Below are 22500 nucleotides of genomic sequence, written 5' to 3'. Positions count from 1 at the left end.
TATGAAAAATCACAATAATTTGTTACAAGTGAATCCTACTTGAATTTAAACCGTTCGAAACGTGTGCAAGAATAAAATAGCCTTTTATAAAGAAATGAAAATTAAAACGATTCGAGTTATAATTACTTAACAAACATAACTAGGCCTTTACTTGAGTATACTTCCTCCTATGCAGTTAATTATCAATGACGAGAATAAGAAACCTGTCCCTTGTATCCAGTCCTTGTCATACTAAGATTCGATGGTGCTTTTGGTAAAACGAAATTAAGGAAACTATTAAACTTCGGGAAAGAGTGGGGGAGGGGGTGACTCAAGATGAAGAGGGGGTACGGAGGGGGTCTAATGGAAGGGGGGTGAAGGGGGTGGCCGCTACACTCGCTGATTGCAATTAGACCAACAGTTCGTTGAGACAAATTTCTCAACTTCAACTGTGACCTCCTACTCGCCCACAGTCATTCCCCCACCCACCGCCCACACTATCTCTGTCCCTCATTCACACGTACACACTGATGCTCCTGCTTCTTATTTTCTTTTCTTTTTTCTCTTCTCTTTTTTTCTTGTTCTTCCATGCAGTCTTCACTTCTTTTTTAATTAATGAGTAAAGGAATACCTGAAGATGTGCGTCATTTTGGTTGTACTTTATATTCTCTCTCTCTCTCTCTCTCTCCTCTCTCTCTCTCTCTCTCTCTCTCTCTCTCTCTCTCTCTCTCTCTCTCTCTCTCTCTCCTACATTAGAAGCTTAAATAAACTACAAAACTATCTCTCAGCTGTTTATCTTTAGTGTTACTAATGAGAAATGTATTAAGAAATAAAATGTAAATAATTACAAAATATTTCAAAATTCTATCTTATACTAAATATGATTTCGATCACGAATCTCTCTCATAATTACAGACATTTAGTGTCAGTACAAGAATCACATCATCATCAAATAACAACCTGTTTGTATGCTGCCTAAATCAATACTTCAGTCCTACTTTGCTTCTCTTCAAATATAAGTCACGTAAATGATTAATATCTACCAGCGATGGTCCATTATCTTACATTGGCTGTACAATAAGTGAACCTATATGTGCAATTTTGAAATCTATGTTACAAATATTTAAAAAGAAGGCAATCATACCCATCAATTATTACATTTAATCATATCAACCCACTGTATGATCTAGTAAACTTTATGATTATTTGCTGCCATTCGAAAACTATCGAATGTAACAGATATACTGTATGAGTGTATGAATGAAAAGCCTATCATTATGTAGCAGTGATTTTGAACTGCTATCACAAAAAAATCGATGTTATTTGAAGCAAAGTCAGAAAACGTCTAACCTTTAATAAAGATGGCCACCAGTGCGTGACTACTGAAAATATTGTGAGGGGAAATCATTAGTACGTCTGAAAATACGGAGGGAAAATCGGCAATACATCTGAAAATAGACTTGGGGAAATTGTCAACATATCTGAAAATATTGAGGGGAAATCGCAAGAATGTCTGAATATGTTGAGGGGAAATCGACAGTATGTCTGAAAAATTTGTGAGGAGAAATCATCTGTACGTCTGAATATATTGTATGGGGAAATCGTCGATACGTCTGAAAATATTGTGAGGGGAAATTGTCTACATCTGAGAGTAATATGTGAGAAAGTCGTCATTATCTCTGTAAATGTTGTGTGAAGAATCATCAGTATACCTAAAAATATTGAGTGGGGAAATAGTCAGTACGTCTGAAAATATTGTGGGGAAATCGTCAGCACGTCTGAAAATATTGTGCGAGGAAATCGTCAGTACTTCTAAAATTATTGTGTGGGGGCAATCAGTACATCTGAAAATAGTGTGGGAAAATCGTCAGTAGGTCTGAAAATAGTGTGGGTAAATTGCCAGTACAGTACGTCTGAACATATTTTGTGGGTAAATCGTCAGTATGTCTGAAAAGATTGTAGGATCGTCAGTACATCTGAAAATATTGTGTGGATAAATCACCAATACATCCGAAAATATTGTGTAAGTAAATCGTCAAAACGTCCAAATATATTGTGTTGGGAAATCGTGAGTAGCCTACGTCTGAAAATATTGTGAGAATAAATCGTCACTACGTCTAAAAATATTGCAAGGGGAAATCGTCAGTACGGCTGAAAATAGTGAGAGGGGAAATCGTCAGTACGTCTGAAAATAGTGAGAGGGGAAATCGTCAGTACGTCTGAAAATAGTGAGAGGGGAAATCGTCAGTACGTCTGAAAATAGTGGGGAATTCGTCAATAAGTCTGAAAATAGTGGGGAATTACTCCGTAAGTTTGAAATTAGTAAGTGAGGAAAGGTCCAGGTGATTCTCGGGTGGTGTCTCCTGAACGATAATCCTAACTGCCAAACAATTCTGATAACCATTCATAAATCTCTCCAACATCGATGACCGCATTGTAGTATATTAGTGCCACAATTAACTAGACCCAAATTTGATTCCCGAACAGGAAAAGAAAGGAATGATACGAACAAAACTTTTTATAAAGCCAATATACCTTTATTGATGCTAGCATTGAATGACATACTGGTTGGCAAGTCCATGTGGTCTGAGGGAGAGAGAGAGAGAGAGAGAGAGAGAGAGAGAGAGAGAGAGAGAGAGAGAGAGAGAGAGAGAGAGAGAGAGAGAAGGCCTTGACAAGATCATTTTCAATCCTCAACAATTCATACAAGATTAACTCAAGTATCAACATGCAATCCCAAACACTCTTAAAAGCACAAGAAAACCACAAGTGAATATATTTTTAAAACAAATCAACCTTTCCAATAAAATATTTAAGCGAAATCACAATTAAAACCACGCCCAGTATGAACAAACACCCAGAGATGAGGACATACAGCAAAGGACATAGAGGCTACTGCTGCTCTTCGGTATCCCTGGCTTTTTTTTCCCCCTAGTCTACAAATGACCTCAGTTCAAGATCGTTCTAAGAACCATTTAACGCCATTAACAGCAATGTATTTCCGAGAGGACAACTCTCCAGCCGCCTCGCTTTGTGGTCTCTCCTCTTTACCATTTATACCACAATCTTGTAGGAGATTCTGAGATTATCTCTCTCTCTCTCTCTCTCTCTCTCTCTCTCTCTCTCTCTCTCTCTCTCTCTCTCTCTCTCTCTCTCTCTCTCTCTCTTTTATCCCTTTATTTCAATGTCCCCTTTTTCTGTTTTACTCTTTTTAATTAGCTTCTCAGTTCATATATTCAACTTTCACAGATTTCCTTTGGAGGTTACGCTGTTGCTTCTTCCTTAATTTTCTTATCAACCTTCTCTTTCTCTCTCTCTCTCTCTCTCTCTCTCTCTCTCTCTCTCTCTCTCTCTCTCTCTCTCTCTCTCTCTCTCTCTCTCTTTTATATCTGACTATGCACTAGTAATTGTTTCCACGTCCTCCATCTCCTATCTACGCAGACATCCCTTCAATGGAATTATATTATAGTACCTTGAAGTATAAATGGGTTTAGTAGTATAGTATTACAGACCCATTTTATTACTAAATCCAGTTTCAACGCACACTATGACAAAATACTAACCGTTAACATCTTAAGATTTCCAGAAAGTGATATACCCGACCTTAGACATAAAGGAATGCTTACATTTTCAAAAGTTCAATGTTGCAGCAAATGTTATGTTGAACAGACCAACATGGGTCTCTCTTCGTAGTTTATATAAGCCATATCTATTCTAACGTTGTTACTGGTCTTAGGATATTTTATATTCTTGATTCATTACTTCTTATATATAGTTTATTTATTTCCTTATTTCCCTTACTCGCCGAGTTATTTTTCCGTTAGAACCCTTGGGCTTATAGCTTCCTGCTTTTCCAACTAGGGTTGTAGCTTAGCTAATAATTACAATAATAACAACAATAATAATAATCATAATAATAATAATAATAATAATAATAATAATAACAGTTATAATAATAGTAATAATAATAATAAAAATAATAATAATATCGTAAAATTAAGAAACTATTTGACAGCTACTCAAATGAATAATAACAAAACTCAATTACCATACTCTTAGAGACTGTTTTCTTATAAAAACCTCATGAAACTATTTGACAGATGCGCAAGAAAATATATATATCCAGGGTTTCTAACATGATTAACCCTTTTACCCCCACCATAAGGTTAAATTTCGAGCACATTTTGCTATATATTTTTTCTTAATTGCTCTAACAGGTTTAATTTTTGTCCTAGAGAAGTCAGGTTGGTCTCATTCTTTTGGAAAATGCCTGAAGTTTCTCATAAAACTATCAAAAATATATAAAAACATGTAATTAAAAATTGTTTTGCAAGAACGTACCGGTACGTCCTTTGGGATGATCTAAGGTCATATAAACTTAAAACTTGGTTATTCCTCATCAAAAGAGTATGCGAACCTAACAATAATACTCAAAAAATACTTGAGAGATTCTCAGTGACACTAAAAAAAATTGAGCAGGAACTCAGCCAGAACCATCGGTCGATCTAGAATCACATCTAAACGTCAGCAGTTATTTAATGATCTTCACTTGCGAACATTCCGAGTTCTCTTCCAATCCACGAAGCTATTAGCCGCTTGATAGGAGGAAATATTTCTCATTTATTTGGGAACCAAGATCAAAACAGAATGTACTGTTATACAGGTCTGGTTTCAATGCGATCGTTGGTCGGATGTTGAAGGTATGTGAATAACAAACTAATCTCCCCTAAATAATAATAAGCTAATGTTTTGCTATAATTATATATATATATATATATATATATATATATATATATATATATATATATATATATATATATATATATATATCGTCACGATCAGCGGCATTGCCGAACATATATCTACTCGGTCTCCTTCCGAAGGTGGGAAAAGTGAGTAGCCATGCCCTGGTGAGAGGGAGTTGCGTGCGCATACATAAATAAATATTTAATTGTCTTTTCTGACGGGTCGTGTACACTAATAACTAACACAATTTCCTTCTAAATCACTAATCAAAAACATTACTTTTTTCGCCAAAAACCTTGATATGTCTCTTTCCCATCTGACCTTAGGCGGATAATAAAACAACTTTTAAAAGGCAGAGATGTCATTTAACCCAGTCTTCATAGCACAGTAACATAAGCTCAACTCAAGCCTACGAATATTATAATTACCTTCAACACTGCTAAAAATTCCTCTAAAAATGTCGGTTAATAAATAAGCACCCATAGTATCATTCCAAAGTCTTGGGAAAAAAAAGAGAAAAAAAATTATCCACTAACTAAACCCTCGAAGGCTTAAAAAATTCAACGTTGTTTACTCAGACTGCTTTTCTTTACCTAGATCTTTTAAAAAGAAGCAAAAATTATAATGTATTCAATGCTCTCTCTCTCTCTCTCTCTCTCTCTCTCTCTCTCTCTCTCTCTCTCTCTCTCTCTCTCTCTCTCTCTCTCTCTCTCTCTCTCTCTCATATACGACTAGAAACAGTGAACAATTTCGTCTTGCTTTGTGTCCTATTCAGTTCCTTTTAGTTCAGAGAATATTATTTACAAATTCTTCCTTAACAATTGCAAGTTCTTAAGAAAATATATAAAAATAATAAAAAACATTGCAACAAAAGAAAATGGGATAATGTACATCTTATAATCAAATGATCAAGTTTAGGGATATATGAGAAAATTACACAAAATAGAAAAAACACAATAATCTTAAATGCATAAAAAAGTAAAGGGAAAAGTCATTGTTGTTTTTTGCACTGAATTAAATATAATTTTGAAAAGCACCTCAAATATCCATGATTAATTTTTCTGTAAACAGCCCTGACTTCTTATATATAAATCTACTGTAAATAATATGATACTAATATACAATATACAAATGCATACATACATTTACACACACACACATATATATATATATATATATATATATATATGTATATATATACATATATATATATATGTATATATATACATATATATATATATATATATATATATATATATATATATATATATATATATATATATATATATATATATATCCGCCACTGATATTTCCGAATCAACTCCCTATCCCTGACTTACGTAACAGCAATTACATAATTACAATAACTAATTTGTTCGTGTAATTAAACGTCATTGCTCATGATGATAGACATCCAAACATAACATTTCATCAACCATATCTCAAAAAGTCTCCCTGGAGCATCTTAAACACAAAACTTACAAGTTATTAATCACAAGAACTACCTGTAGTATCTAGCACAGATCAAGGTAATATCTTTAACACAATGCCAATTGTATCTAAAGCCATACGGCTATATTTACACCCATTAGGGGGGGGGAGGGGGAGGATGGCATCAACTACGATTCTACGCCAATGTAGATCCTGAGTACTGTAGTTTATTCCCTTCCCTCAATCTCGTCCCCCCCCCCCCCGCCACATCAGCTTTCATGGTGATTACACAGCTGTACCGCGTCCAGGTAGTTTAATACATTCGCCGAATTAATTCTACTAAGCTGTTTAATTAAACTTACACATGTATATAGCATAGCTATTGAGTTTAGAACGTAGATGCATGTACAGTATATACTGTATATATATATATATATATATATATATATATATATATATATATATATATATATATATATATATATATATATATACATACATATGTATATATATATATATATATATATATATATATATATATGTGCATACATACATGCATGGAGTAGGTGATATCAAGCAATTTCCTACAAATACATACATTATATATATATATATATATATATATATATATATATATATATATATATATATATATATATATAAATATATAGCCTGTGTGTATTCTTATACGTATCCTAAAGGATAGATGTAAAAATCTAAAATGAGTCATTGAATTAAAAGAAACGGCCAAACCACATCCTTAAAAGTTTACAACCTCACGAGATTAGGAAGCAACGAAGCTCAGCTACAAGAAATATGACACGTTTTGGTGTCTTCTCGCTTTCATTTCCTTGTGGCAGACGTCCCATCTCTTCCGTGAGAAATGCAACGAGCGTGAATTTGAATCGAGTATTATATACTTGAAGAAATCACCCTCTTCTTTCCCACTGTTATCCCTACATTAAAAGGTCGGTTTCCTGATAAGCCTAAATACCAACAGGCATGGTGAATAAGTTGGCAGAGGTTTTTTTGCATGGTCAATAAGGTGACGGAGGGATTTTTTTATTTTATTTTACATAGTCAATAAGTTGGCTGAGGGTTTTTATTACATGGTCACTAAGGTGGCAGAGGGATTTTTGCTAAATCAATAAGTTGGCTGAGGGTTTTTTTGCATGGTCAATAAGTTAGTAGAGGGTTTTTTTACATGGTCATTACGGTGGCGGAGGGTTTTTATTTTGCATAGTCAATAAGTTGGTAGAGGGTTTTTATTACATGGTCATTAAGGTGGTAGAGGGATTTTTGCTAAATCAATAAGTTGGCTGAGGGTTTTTTGCATGGTCACTAAGGTGCCGGAGTTTTTTCTTTTTTTTTGCATGGTCAATAAGTTGACAGGGTTTTTTGCATGGTCAATAAGGTGGCAGAGGGTTTTTTTTTTGCATGATCAATAAGGTGGCAGAGGGTTTTTTGCATGGCCAGTAAGTTGGCAGAGGGTTTTTTGCATGGTAAATACGGTAGCAGAGGGTTTTTTGCATGGCCAATAAGTTGGCAGAGGGTTTTCGCATGATCAATAAAGTGGCTAAGGGTTATTGCATGGTCAATATGTTGGCAGAGGGTTTTTTGCATGATCAACAAGGTGGCAGACGGTTTTATGATTGGTCAATAAGGTAGCAGAGGGTTTTTTGCATGGCCAATAAGTTGGCAGAGGGTTTTTTGCATGATCAATAAGGTGGCAAAGGGTTATTGCATGGTCAATATGTTGGCAGAGGGTTTTTTGCATGATCAACAAGGTGGCAGACGGTTTTATGATTGGTCAATAAGGTAGCAGAGGGTTTTTTGCATGGCCAATAAGTTGGCAGAGGGTTTTTTGCATGATCAATAAGGTGGCAAAGGGTTATTGCATGGTCAATATGTTGGCAGAGGGTTTTTTGCATGGTCAATAAGGTGGAAGAGGCTTTTATGATGGTCAATAAGGTAACATAGGGTTTTTGCATGGTCAATAAGTTGGCAGAGGGATTTTTGCATGATCAATAAGGTGGCAAAGGGTTATTGCATGGTCAACATGTTGGCAGAGGGTTTTTTGCATGATCAATAAAGTGGCAAAGGGTTATTGCATGGTCAATATGTTGGCAGAGGGTTTTTTGCATGATCAACAAGGTGGCAGACGGTTTTATGATTGGTCAATAAGGTAGCAGAGGGTTTTTTGCATGGCCAATAAGTTGGCAGAGGGTTTTTTGCATGATCAATAAGGTGGCAAAGGGTTATTGCATGGTCAATATGTTGGCAGAGGGTTTTTTGCATAATCAATAAGGTGGCAAAGGGTTATTGCATGGTCAATATGTTGGCAGAGGGTGGTTTGCATGATCAATAAGGTGGCAGAAGGTTTTATGATTGGTCAATACGGTAGCAGAGGGTTTTTTGCATGGCCAATAAGTTGGCAGAGGGTTTTTTGCATGATCAATAAGGTGGCAAAGGGTTATTGCATGGTCAACATGTTGGCAGAGGGTTTTTTGCATGATCAATAAGGTGGCAGAGGGTTTTATGATTGGTCAATAAGGTAGCATAGGGTTTTTGCATGGCCAATAAGTTGGCAGAGGGCTTTATGCATGGTCAATAAGGTGGCAGAGGGTCTTTGCACGGTCAATAAGTTGGTAGAAGGGTTTCTTTGCAGGTCAATAAGTTGGCAGAGGGGTTTTTTTGCAGGTCAATAAGTTGGCCGAGGTTTTTTGCATGGTCAGTAAGTTTGCAGAGGGATTTTTGCATGGTCAATAAGTTGGCAGAGGGTTTATTGCAGGATCAATAAGATGGCAGATGGTTTTTGCATGGTCAATAAGTTGGCAGAGGGTTTTTTGCATGATCAATAAGTTGGTATATGGTTTTTTGCATGATCAATAAGGTAGCAGAGGGTTTTTTGAATGATCAATACGGTAGCAGAGGGTTTTATGCACGGTCTATAAGGTGGCAGAGGGTTTTATGCACGGTCTATAAGGTGGCAGAGGGTTTTTGAATGGTCAATAAGTTAGCAAAGGTTTTTTGAATGGTCAGTAAGTTGGGTGAAGGTTTTTTGCATGGTCAGTAAGTTGGCAGAGGGTTTTTTGCATGGTCAGTAAGTTGGCTGAAGGTTTTTTGCATGGTCAATAAGGTGGCAGAGGGTTTTTTGCACGGTCAGTAAGTTGGAAGAAGATTTTTGCACGGTCAGTAAATTGGAAGAGGGGTTTTTGCATGGCCAGTAAGTTGGCAGAGGGTTTTTTTGCATGGTCAGTACGTTGACAGAGGGTTTTTTTGCATGGTCAGTAAGTTGGCAGAGGGTTTTTGCATGGTCAGTAAGTTGGCAGAGGGTTTTTTGTATGGTCATAAGTTGACACAGAGTTTTTTGTATGGTCATAAGTTGGCAAAGGGTTTTTTGTATGGTCATAAGTTGGCAAAGGGTTGTTTGCATGATCAATAAGTTGGCAGAGGATTTTTTGTACGGTCAGTAAGTTGGAAGAAGATTTTTGCACGGTCAGTAAATTGGAAGAGGGGTTTTTGCATGGTCAGTAAGTTGGCAGAGGGTTTTTTGCAGAGTCAATAAGTTGGCAAAGGGTTTTTTGTATGGTCATAAGTTGGCAAAGGGTTTTTTGTATGGTCATAAGTTGGCAAAGGGTTTTTTGCATGATCAATAAGTTGGCAGAGGATTTTTTGCATGGTCAGTAAGTTGGAAGAAGATTTTTGCACGGTCAGTAAATTGGAAGAGGGGTTTTTGCATGGCCAGTAAGTTGGCAGAGGGTTTTTTGCAGGGTCAATAAGTTGGCAGTGAGATTTTTGCATAGTCAATAAGTTGGCAGAGGGCTTTATGCATGGTCAATATGATAGCAGAGGGTTTTTTGCATGGTTAATAAGTTGGCAGAGGGTTTTTTGCATGGTCAGTAAGTTGGCAGTGGGTTTTTTGCATAGTCAATAAGTTGGCAGAGGGTTCTTTGCATGGTCAATAGGGTGGCAGAGGTTGTTTTTGCATGGTCAATAAGTTGGAAGAGGGTTTTTTTGCATGACCAATAAGGTGGCAGTGGGTTCTTTTGCATGGTCAATGAGTTAGCAGAGGGTTTTTTGCATGATTAATAAGGTGGCAGAGGGTTTTTTGCATGGCCAATAAGTTGTCAGAGGGCTTTATGCAGGTCAATAAGGTGGCAGATGGTTTTTTGCATGGTCAATAGGGTGGCAGAGGGTTTTATGCGTGGACAATAATGTGGCAGAGTGTTTTTTGCATGGTCAATAAGTTGGCAGAGGGTTTTTTGCATGGTCACTAAGGTAGCAGAGGTTTTTTTTTGTATGGTCAATAAGTTACCAGAGGGTTTTTTGCATGATTAATAAGGTGGCAGAGGGTTTTTTCCATGATCAATAAGGTGGCAGAGGGTTTTTTTGCATGGTCAATACGTTAGCGGAGTGTTTTTTGCATGGTTAATAAGTTGGCAGAGGGTCTTTTGAATGGTTAATAAGTTGGCAGAGGGTCTTTTGAATGGTTAATAAGTTGGCAGAGGGTCTTTTGAATGGTTAATAAGTTGACAGAGGGTGTTTAGCATGGTCAATAAGTTGGCAGAGGGTTTTATGCATGATCAATAAGCTGGCAGAGGGTTTTATGTATGGTCATCAAGTTGACAGAGGGTTCTATGCATGGTCATTAAGTTGGCAGAGGGTTTTATGCATGGTTAATAAGTTGGCAGAGGGTTTTATGCATGGTCAATAAGTTGGCAGAGGGTTTTATGCATGGTCAATAAGTTGGCAGAGGGTTTTATGCATGGTCAATAAGTTGGCAGAGGGTTTTATGTATGGTCATCAAGTTGGCAGAGGGTTTTTTGCATGGTCAATAAGTTGGCAGAGGGTTTTTTGTATGGTCAATAAGTTGGCAGAGGGTTTTTTGTATGGTCAATAAGTTGACAAGAGGGTTTTTGCATGGTCAATAAGTTGGCAGAGGGTTTTTTGCATGGTCAATAAGGTGGTAGAGGGTTTTTTGCATGGTCAATAAGGTGGCAGAGGATTTTTTGCATGGTCAGTACGTTAGCAGAGGGTTTTTTGCATGGTTGATAAGTTGGCAGAGGGATTTTTTAATGGACAATAAGTTGGCAGAGGGTTTTTACCATGTCAATAAGTTGGCAGAGGGTTTTTTTTGCATGGTCAATAAGTTGGCAGAGTGTTTTATACATGGTCAATAAGTTGGCAGAGGGTTTTGTGCATGGTCAATAAGTTGGCAGAGGGTTTTATGCATGGTCAATAAGTTGGCAGAGGGTTTTATGTATGGTCATCAAGTTGGCAGAGGGTTTTTTGCATGGTCAATAAGTTGGCAGAGGGTTTTTTGTATGGTCAATAAGTTGACAAGAGGGTTTTTGCATGGTAAATAAGTTGGCAGAGGGTTTTTTGCATGGTCAATAAGGTGGTAGAGGGTTTTTTGCATGGTCAATAAGGTGGCAGAGGATTTTTTGCATGGTCAGTACGTTAGCAGAGGGTTTTTTGCATGGTTGATAAGTTGGCAGAGGGTTTTTTTAATGGACAATAAGTTGGCAGAGGGTTTTTACCATGTCAATAAGTTGGCAAAGGGTATTTTTGCATAGTCAATAAGTTGGCAGTGTTTTATACATGGTCAATAAGTTGGCAGAGGGTTTTGTGCATGGTCAATAAGTTGGCAGATGGTTTTATGCATGGTCAATAAGTTGGCAGATGGTTTTATGCATGATAAATACGATGGCAGAGGGTTTTATGCATGGTCAATACGTTGGCAGATGGTTTTTTCGCATGGTTAATAAGTTGGCAGAGGGTTTTAGGCATGGTCAGTAAGTTGGCAGAGGGTTTTTTTCGCATGGTCAATAAGTTGGCAGAGGGTTTTTTTCGCATGGTCAATAAGTTGTCAGAGGGTTTTTTTCATGGTCAATAAGTTGGCAGAGGGTTTTATGCATGGTCAATAAGTTTGCAGAGGGTTTTTTGCATGGTCAATAAGTTGGCAGATGGTTTTATGCATGGTCATTAAGTTGGCAGAGGGTTTTTTTTGCATGGTCAGTAAGTTGACAGAGGGTTTTTTTTGCATGGTCAATAAGTTGGCAGAGGGTTTTTTGCATGGTCAATAAGTTAGCAAAGGGCCTTTTTCGCATGGTCAATAAGTTGGCAGAGGGTTTTTTTTGCATGGTCAATAAGTTGGCAGAGGGATTTATGTATGGTCAATAAGGTGGCAGAGGGTCTTTTTGCATGGTCAATAAGTTGGCAGAGGATTTTATGCATGGTCAATAAGTTGACAATGGGTTTATGCATGGTCAATAAGTTGGCAGAGGGTTTTTTGCATGGTCAATAAGTTGGCAGAGGGTTTTTTGCATGGTCAATAAGTTGGCAGAGGGTTTTTTGCATGGTCAATAAGTTGGCAGAGGGTTTTTACAATCGTATACTCTCACAGCTATTAACCACATTTACTGGTAGGCCAAACCATTGAAAAATGCTCCAATTACAAGGCACCAGTTTCCATAGTTATAGGCACTGGTCCTACCTTTTGTTAAAAAGCAAGACTGCAAGGCATGAGTGTCCTTTTAGTCGCTTTTTACGAAACGCAGGACTTATGGTAATAGTATTCTTACACCTCTGCCAATAACCAGAAAGAAGAGTTAAGATATTGAAGAATGCTTCAGGTTATTGAAAATACTCAAATCTTTGAATACTGATCTCGGTTTACACATTGAGAACATTTGTATTTAGTTAGTTTTAATCCTATTGTATTTACCATCATCTCACCTCACCTTTTATCAGGAAATACGACAATAACTTTTCTTTACTTTTATCATTAACACTATCATTCCTTAGTACTTTATCATCAAACACGATCATTTTAAGGATCATGAACACAACCTTTCCTAGTATGAGAAAAAAAAAAAGTAACAGATCACCTGAAACGTTTATGTATGGACGTATAGTTTTAAGGCATTATTCAAACCCGAAAAGCAGATAATAGTTAATACGGTACATAAGACAAATAACAGGCCGCAGGAAACCATAACAAGAGTACCAGGTGTTATTCTACAAGATTTCGGGAAAAGAGAGAAGGAAACCAAGTTCCTTCCGCCATGTCTATGATCAATATTCCTCTTTAATTTTAAGGAAGACACAAAACACGTAATGAAGAAAGAAACCAACAACAGAAAACGGTGAGGTACTGCAATGAAGATGGGAACCAACAAGTGCAGCATTGTAAACTACTTTGAAACCTTGAAATTATTAATTAGTATTGTGCGAAGCTTAGGTACCAAAGCATCAAGAGCTTACTAAATGTCAGAAAGTTTTGTTTCCCAGAAGTTATTAGATGAAATTTTACAGGTGCAAACGAACAAATTTTCATCTTAATGATAAACTTCAAAGCACTCCAGGTCTTAAAAGAAAGAACTGAGCGTAATTATCTATCCAAACACTTTACCTACACTGGAGTTAAAATCGTTTAATTACAGAGAGAAAAACTTTTACATTTAGTTAGAAATGAATACACTGTAAAAACTTTGTATTAAAAAACGGTAAATGCCTGGCAACATATATTCAAGGATTTTTACTGCTTTAAAAACGGATATATTGACGTAAAGGAGTGATATTACGGTCACCAATCCATCAAAGATAATAACAAAGTAGGGTAAATTTATGGTTGCCTGTATTTTACTGAAAGACGATTGAGAAAAGTATATTTTTACTGAGAATTTTCATTAAGATTAAGTCTTTTTTTAACAGTGTAGAGAAAGGAGCATCCAATAAAGTATATTATGTTTTACTATTGATAGGAAACGGCTATTCAGGAAAACGTTATACGATGTAGATGTCGGCAAATATGTACGATTTAAATTTAATGCTCAATAACAGGGGTTACACGAATCCATGGAGACCTTAAATGAACTCCTTGCACGAATCATATTTACATCAGACTCCTTTCTACTTATACCTTTCTATACATGAATCAAATGTTTCTAATCTTCCACCATTCGTATTAACATTCGCTATTTCCTTATTCCCTGTTTCCATTTAATTCTCAAAACCTTAATATTTTCAACATTCACATAAAAATTTGTCTCTAATTTTGCGAAAGCTTTGAACTTTTTTTTTTTTCTTAACTCTGTTTCCCTTAAAGGTTGTTCATGAGTGGCCCTGGTAACCAACCATATATACATATGATAAGCACACAATCTCCCCATTCGTCAACCTAGGACCAGGGAGGGCCAGACAATGAGCCTTGACCCTTGTTAAACAAGAGCCACCTCATCACTCCATTCACGACTGTTCCTTTGTATCTAACTGTACAATTCTTCTCCTGTCTGATTCTCCCTTTATTCCATCTAGAAAGATCGGCATCAATGACCCAAGATGCCAGGATACCAGATAACTCATAATCAAATCAATCAATCAATCAACCATTTAGAAAGGCATCATACATAAAAGTCTCGGTACCTCTTTTTACACAAAACCAACCACTTTCTCTTTATATTCCGTCAAGCGCGTTACTTTTACCATTGGAGCTTTAAACTCCTCTCAACATAATTGTTTATCAATAATTATCTCCAAAACAACTCTGAATAATTTCAGAATAGCATGCTTTCTAAACAGGACTTTATTGATATGAATAGGAATGTACAAAAGGACGACCGACACGCGCATATCATCAGCTCTAACATATTTTAATTGAATCTTTGTGAGTATCATCATCATCATTATCATTATCATTATTACTACTATTATTATTATTATTAAAAAAAAAGTGATTAACCAGTCCCATGAGCCAAGCTTAACTCTTACTTAAGTCTTGCTCGGATAAATTCGGGATGGAAAATATAACATATATTAAATATAAGTAATAAAAAAATGAAGATATAAAACTCCATGATAAATAGAAAATGAAATTTCATCTATAAAATCTATGCTTACTAAAAACTAAAGAAACACTCGGAATCTAATAAAACGTCAAAATTTTCTGACCAAAACATAAAAATAAATCATAAATTTCTTTGTCTTTAACAAACTTTAAATTCGCAAAAAATAAAAATCCATTGGTTACCCTTGTATGACCAATACCCATAGCCTCTCTACCAGGGTCTTCCAAAATCTTGGGTTAGAGTTCTCTTGCTTGAGGGTACACTCAGACACACTAATCTATCTTATTTCTCTTCCTCCCGTTTGTTAAAGTTTATATACTTTATATAAGAGATATTTATTTTAATGTTGTTACTCTTCTAAAAATATTTCATTTGTCCTTGTTTCCTTTCCTCACAGGGCTATTTTCCCTGTTGGAGCCCCTGGGCTTATAGCATCCTGCTTTTCCAACAAGGGTTGTAGCTTAGCAAGTAATAATAATAATAATAATAATAATAATCTTGCTGAAATGATTTCTGTCATATTGTCTTTCTGAATTGATGATCCAAATGAAAAAAAAAATTGGTTTGATTTATTAAAACTTATTACTTGAACTCATTATTCCATACTAGTGTACGCGACCCGTTAAAAAGGACGGCTGAATATTTAGATAAGACATACTCACGCACGGATACGCTCACCGACTTTTTCCAGGGTATGACGACTCACTCTTCCCCTCTACCAGAGGGACGGGGAGATACAGTTATACGTCTGGCAATGCCACTTAGCGTGACCGGAAATATAGGTATATGTAAAATTCACAGTACCAGTACGATGAGGATAGAGAAGTGGGGAATATGGGGAAAGGATAAGTACCCTGGATACAATCCAGTTTATAGCCCGAAGGCAGGTACTTGGGATGGGAAAGAATAAGGAAAAAAGGGGGGAAAAAGAAGTACAGGAAAAGAATAAAAGAGAGGGGCAGACACTCATGCGACATTAGATAGTAGTAGAATTATTCTGAGAAAGGAAGACACAGGCAGGAAAAGGAAAGGTTCTTTGGTTCACGCTAAGCAAAAGGACACCAATCGACTGTCACCAATTTGTTGATTAAGTAAGGTTTGATGGTTAATGAAGGATTTTTTTTTCTTTTTTTTTATTTATGGTGATTTAATATTTAAATGAAATTACAATTTAATTACTGAAAGGATATATACTGAATTAATCAGATGATATGAATCTGGGCCTGGGAGGATCACAATTGATCTTAGGCTCCAGTCTCTTCCACCAATAATGATCACGAGCATGTTCAGTAGTGAGATTTCTAGTTAGGGTGCAAAGGTCGTCATCGTCTAAAGCAAGTTTTTCCCAGGTTTTCTGCCCGAGCCTGTGAAACCGGACATTAAGAGGCTCCAATTTGGAATATTGATGTAATTCCCTAATTGTATTGTAATAGGGAGGGCTCTCTTTGTAGGCTCTCCTCAAAGCCCTATTTTGAATTGCCTGCATTTTATTAAGGGAAGTTTTGCTAATTGCTCCGAATATTATGGTGGGGTATCTAACTGAGGCCTTACTAATGATTTATATAAACGAAGTTGAGTTTTAGTTGATAAGTATTTAAAACGTTGTAATTTATCAAGAGTTACTCTAGAAGCAGAAATTCTCGCTTTGACGTGTGAAAGAATACCAGATTTCTTAAAGTTACACCCAAGTATTGTGGCCTTTTGTTTAAATGAAATTCTTACATTGTCAACAATGATTTCTGCAGGACTGCGAGCTGAAATGGGGAGGAGCTGAAATTTCTTCAAATTTGTTGTTATTTTCCATTTCTTTTCGTAATTATTTACTTTTTGTATTTCCCTGACTGTTTTTATTTGCAGCATACGTTTGTTCTTATTAGGAATAGTTATTACTTGGGTGTGGTCATCTGCAAACATGATTTGAAGACAACCTGGAACAGGAGGAAGGGTGTCTCTGATATAAAAATTGTAAAATGAAGGGGAGAGAACACTGCCCTGAGGAACACCAGATAGAAGTGGAAACTCTGGTCCAATAAATTCTTTAATCTTGATCATGGCCACTCGATTGTCAAGAAAGTTACATAATAACCTGGTAGCTAGATTTGGTAGTTGTGCTTCTATGAACTTGTATTTAAGACCCTCGTGCCATACCTTATCAAAAGCTCGGCTGACATCCCTAGAAATTAGGTTACAACGACCCCCAAGATTTGACTTGACAGCAATGAATTCATAAAGACGGGCTAATGCAAGTTGGGTCCCTTTGCCCCTTGTAAATCCGTATTGGTTGTTATTGATAAGTAAATTTTCCTCAAGGAAATCCTCAAATCTTTCTTTAATAATTTTTTCAAGAATCTTACCAGGAGTCTCTAATAAGGATATAGGTCTATAGTTAGAGACTGAGGTGAGGTCTCTGCCCTTTTTCCCTACAAAGGGAAGTATTGCTTTTTTGAAATAATCTGGCCAATAACCCATACTAAGAGTTTCATTAAAGATGTTGCAAAGAAAAGAGAGCATTGAATTTGGAAAATTATTAAGGATAAGTTTATTTACTTTAGACTGGCCTGGAGCTTTGTTTTTAAAACTTTTGATTATTTTGATAATATCTTGAAGTTGGATAGGTTTGAGGAAAGGGTCATCTTCGTCAAGTCTCCCAAGATCTACTGAATCATAAGGTATTATACGGTCATCATGTTCACGGATTGTCTCAGTGACAAAATTCACAGGGAAACGTGTACTCAGAGGAAAGAGAACCACAGGGAAAATTAAAATAGAAATATATGATTAAGTCATGACTAGTTTCGTGATACTTCTACAGAGGAATTAATCTTGAATTTTATATTTCATTTTCCTTGTGATTCTTTTGTACATTATATATATATATATATATATATATATATATATATATATATATATATATATATATACATATATATATATATATATATATATATATATATATATATATATATATATATATATATATATGTACTGTATATACACCAAACATTTGCTCTTTATTATATAGGGGAGATAATTTTCCAATTTGTGTCTATACAATACCTAATTATATTTACACAATCCAGAAAAGAGAATTCAATAACAAAATGTAGTAAATTTATGACCGATTTATCAGCAGCATTTGGTTTTATCATGTCCAGCTACTCCATCCGGAGTCCAGCATAGAACGTAGCATAAAAAGACACGAAATAGATTGCACGTATCACTCTCTCACTGAATGTTCGATAACAACCACGCCGGAGGGGGAGGGGGAGTCTCTTGGACCCTCTTAAGCAAGGAGATGCGAGTCTTGTGTTTGCCACCAGGGGGCCCGTAGTTGATTCGGGTGGCGCCACGGGTTACATATTCGCTTACCTAAACTTCTATACCAGATCTTGTACTGGGGAGGAATAGTGTAAGCTCCTTATTCGATATCTTCAGTATGGAAGATACAACACATTTGTTTTCTCACAGGAAAAGAAAATGCTTTAAAATTGGTGCATGCATAATAGAAAATATATGTGAACATATATGAAATAAATATTCGTAATACATAAGGTACTTTATTCTTAACTGAATGCTACTTTTTATGTTATGATGTATACCTAAGCATACACACGTATGGAAGTGTGTAAGACACTTTAACTAACAAATGATGTTATGAACAAGATGAGAAATAAGAATTGTAAGTATTTTCCCCAGAACAAGTTAAATCTGGTTACTTAACTATTAGATAAGATTTCTAATTTTGTTAAGAGAAACTTATATCCTAGATAAATTTTTCTTACAAGTTACTAAGGTTACATGTAACTATATATAGCCTCACTGAGCTATTTTCCCTGTTGGAGCTCTTGGGCTTATTGCATCCTGCTTTTCCAACCAAAGTTGTAGCTTAGCTAATAATAATAATAATAATAATAATAATAATAATAATAATAATAATAATAATAATAATATGGAGACGCATTACATCTAATTAAAAGGGGCTCTCAGTTGAGCGCCGACCTACGCCGCGACAGCTTATTTCTCGACCTTTTGCTCTACCTTGACCTTGACCTTTGACCTTAACATATATTAATTAGCGTGGATTTCCATACACTCAAATATGAACCAAGTTTGAAGTCTGCGGCAACAATGCCCAAACTTATGGCTGATTACGTGAATTGGACTATTTGCTTGACCGAGACCGTGACCTTGACCTTTACCTTCCAAGATTTAATCATTTCCAGCTTTTTACATAATGGTTAATCCCTACAAGTGTCATTACTCTATGACTAGAATTGTGCCCAAGAAGCTATTCACAAACAAACAAACACACAAACAGGGGCGAAAACATAACCGTATTCCAATTTCGTTGGCGGAGGTAAAAATTCACGGTGATTACATACGATCTTCAATTCCTTTTTTAAGAAACCACAGACTTGAAAGAAATTAGGTTAAATCTTTTCTTCCATAGTATTTGCTTCTACTTTTCTCCTCCCCCATGTCTTTTTGCATTTTTTTTCTAAGCATAATTTAACCTGATAAATCAGCGTTATGTTGACCTAAAAGTTATGGCCAAGTTTTATATTCAATTAACATTATATTTGAACTTTCTTTTATAACTATTTTTCTTATGTTTATTTCATTTGCGTTGGTCTGATTTGCTCAGAAATTCTTATCTTAATTTTACACTCCATGTATATTTGTTCTAATGCTCAAGAAAGTGTCAAAACGTAACCTTAAAATTAATAAGTTACGGGCTTCATACTATTATTTGATAAAGATAAAAAGATCAATATTGACTCTCATTACATAAACAAATCAGAAATACACAAAACATCCCTACTATTATGAGTATATCAACTTTGATAAAGATAAAAAAAAAGATTAATATTGACCCTCATTACATAAACAAAATCAGAAATAAACAAATCATCCTTAAAACTTCGTTTGCATTGATGGTGTTTTGTTATATATTTGTACAATGAACACAAACTTAAGGCTGTACCTGGTGTGACTGAGCATTAGTTAAGTTCCATCAATGAATGAGTATGAGAACACTTGACTGGTAGTAACTGAAGTTAGTTAGGCTAGGTGCCAGGTGTGTCTGAGAATGTAGTGTGACTAGAAGGACTACATAATTGAAAAGTGCGCATATCTAAGAAATTACAGAGATTAATCATTAGGTCAAGTGATGGCTGTAGCTAAGTTTTCAAGTTTATCAGAATTATGCATGCCTAAGTGTTATAAGTGACTGGGCGACAAATACCAGAGTACTCATTATTCATTGAGTTAAAAGCTGGCAATGATTGAGTGTATACGTGTATTAGAATTATACATGACTAAGTGTTATAAGTGACTGAGCAATAGATGGCGCTGAGTGCTGACTGTTCATTGGGTCAAGTGCTGGTTATGACTGAGTGAATACGTGTATCAGAAGTATACATGCCTGAGTGTTAATTTTACCAATATATGGCACTGAACACTTAGCTTGCTTAAGAATAGCATGTGACTCGGTATAATCTTGCATAGCATCTTCCCCAATTCATCACGTAAACTCGTCTCTTTCAGTGCCTCCAGAGAGGGTGGAGATTAGGTCATTCGCCTACCCTGAGAATGCCCTGTACCGCGCTGGCGACACCATTGATCTCAACTGCACTGCCAGGAATGCAAAGCCGAGGGCAGACATCTCTTGGGAGATAAACGGACGGAAGGTAAATATAGTAACAAGTTACAGTAATAACTATTCTTTTCAACCCTTCAGATAGTTCCGTTTCTTAATATTTAATTTTTTTTTTTTTTTTGTGACTGCATCCATGTACACTCGAGCACACTATTCTATCTTGTTTCTCTTCCTCTTGCTATTATATAAGCTTTATCCTCTTGTTATTTTCAAGTCTTTATAGTTTTTGAATGACAGATTTATTTCAATGTTATTTTTCTTAATTTTTTCTAGTTTTTCTTTATTTCCTTTCCTCACAGGGCTATTTTCCCTGTTGGAGCCCCTGGACTTATAGCATCCTGCATTTCCAACTACGGTTGTAGATTAGCAAATAATAATAATAATAATATCTAACCATGTGATAGCAATTTTACTTGGTTCATACTCTTATTTACAGAAATTATACCATTAATTACCCAAATAAAGATATATAATATTACAACGTGTCAATACAATAACGATTTTATACAGAATTTTCAATATGACATTTCATCCTTATGTTGTCCAGCAATGGTGATTTCCCAAGACATGACTACCACTCAATAGGAGTGAAAATTACAAATCTCATACAGTAATGTCATATTTTGTATACTTCAAGGCCAAGCTCCCTAGAAGACATCAGCTGTCACCCTCCTCCCCCAACATAAACATTCAATTGGCTTAAATGTGGTGGTCGATGCGGTAACGTCCCTGACTGGTGAACGCCAGACTAGGATTCGAGTCTCGCTCAAACTCGTTAGTTCCTTTGGTCGCTGCAGTCTCACCATCCTTGTGAGCTAAGGATGGAGGTTTGTGGGAGCCTATAGGTCTATCTGTTGAGTCATCAGCAGCCATTGCCCGGCCCTCCTTGGTCCTAGCTTGGGTGGAGAGGGGCTTGGGTGATGACCATAATGTAATATAGTCAGTCTCTATGGCATTGACCTGCTTGATAAGGCAATGTCACTGACTCTTGCCTCTGCCATTCATGAGCGGCCCTTAAGCCTTTACCGTGCCTCTTTATTATACCAACAGTTTTATTGCTCTACACATTTGTAGGATATAATTTAGCACGAAAGAAGTGAAAGCCAAACATCACACCTGGCGGTCACTTGCCTGCATCTGGCACTATATAATTCCTTAAACGATATTGCATGAGGGCCAAGACACACAGATCACACCTGAACGACCATTACTTCCCTCTCTTTCTGGTGACTGATGTTAGCCTGGTCCCATTCTCTGATGTCTCCTACATACGTCATCACTGTTTTCGTCAGAATTCTCTTGATGTTCGTTAGTTTAGAAGGTCTGCTCAGACGAAGTTAATGTAGCAATTACTTTCCACACACTAGCTTTATAAGAAACCGGAGCAAAATTTTCTTTTAGATTGTAAGTAAAGTTCATCGAAATTTTAACGTTCTTACCGAAACGCGTCGTTTCAAACTTGCAGCAAATATTTAATGTTGAACAGGCTGACATGTCTTTTTTATAGTTTATATATCAAATATCTGCTTTAATGTTGTTAGTACTTTTAAAATATTTTATTGTAATTGTTCATTACTTCTTATATCGTTTATTTATTTCCTAATTTCCTTCCCTCACTGCGCTATTTTCCCTGTTGGAGCCCTCGGGCTTATAGCATCTTGCTTTTCCAACTAGGTTTGTAGCATAGCTAATAATAATAATAATAATAATAATAATAATAATAATAATAATAATAATACCTTTCAATGAGACCGATTTATCTCGTTGGAGCCCTTGGGTATATATAGCATCTTGCTTTTCCAATTAGGGTTGTAGCTTAGCTTGAAGTAATAA

At 36.0% G+C, this 22500-nt stretch overlaps 1 protein-coding gene across 1 annotated transcript in view; it reads left to right on the top strand.

Moving 5' to 3' along the window:
* LOC137626040 (uncharacterized) overlaps window positions 1-22500 on the top strand; it is a 60546-nt gene that overhangs the window by 22287 nt on the left and 15759 nt on the right. The window contains exon 5 of the mRNA XM_068357125.1: window positions 20556-20698. Within this exon, the coding sequence (XP_068213226.1) occupies window positions 20556-20698 (143 nt within the window). The remainder of the gene's footprint in view (window positions 1-20555; window positions 20699-22500) is intronic.

The sequence above is a fragment of the Palaemon carinicauda genome, chromosome 33, assembly GCF_036898095.1.
Source record: "Palaemon carinicauda isolate YSFRI2023 chromosome 33, ASM3689809v2, whole genome shotgun sequence".
In the NCBI taxonomy this organism is placed as follows: Eukaryota; Metazoa; Arthropoda; class Malacostraca; order Decapoda; family Palaemonidae; genus Palaemon; species Palaemon carinicauda.
This window is presented reverse-complemented; position numbering and strand designations above follow the sequence as displayed.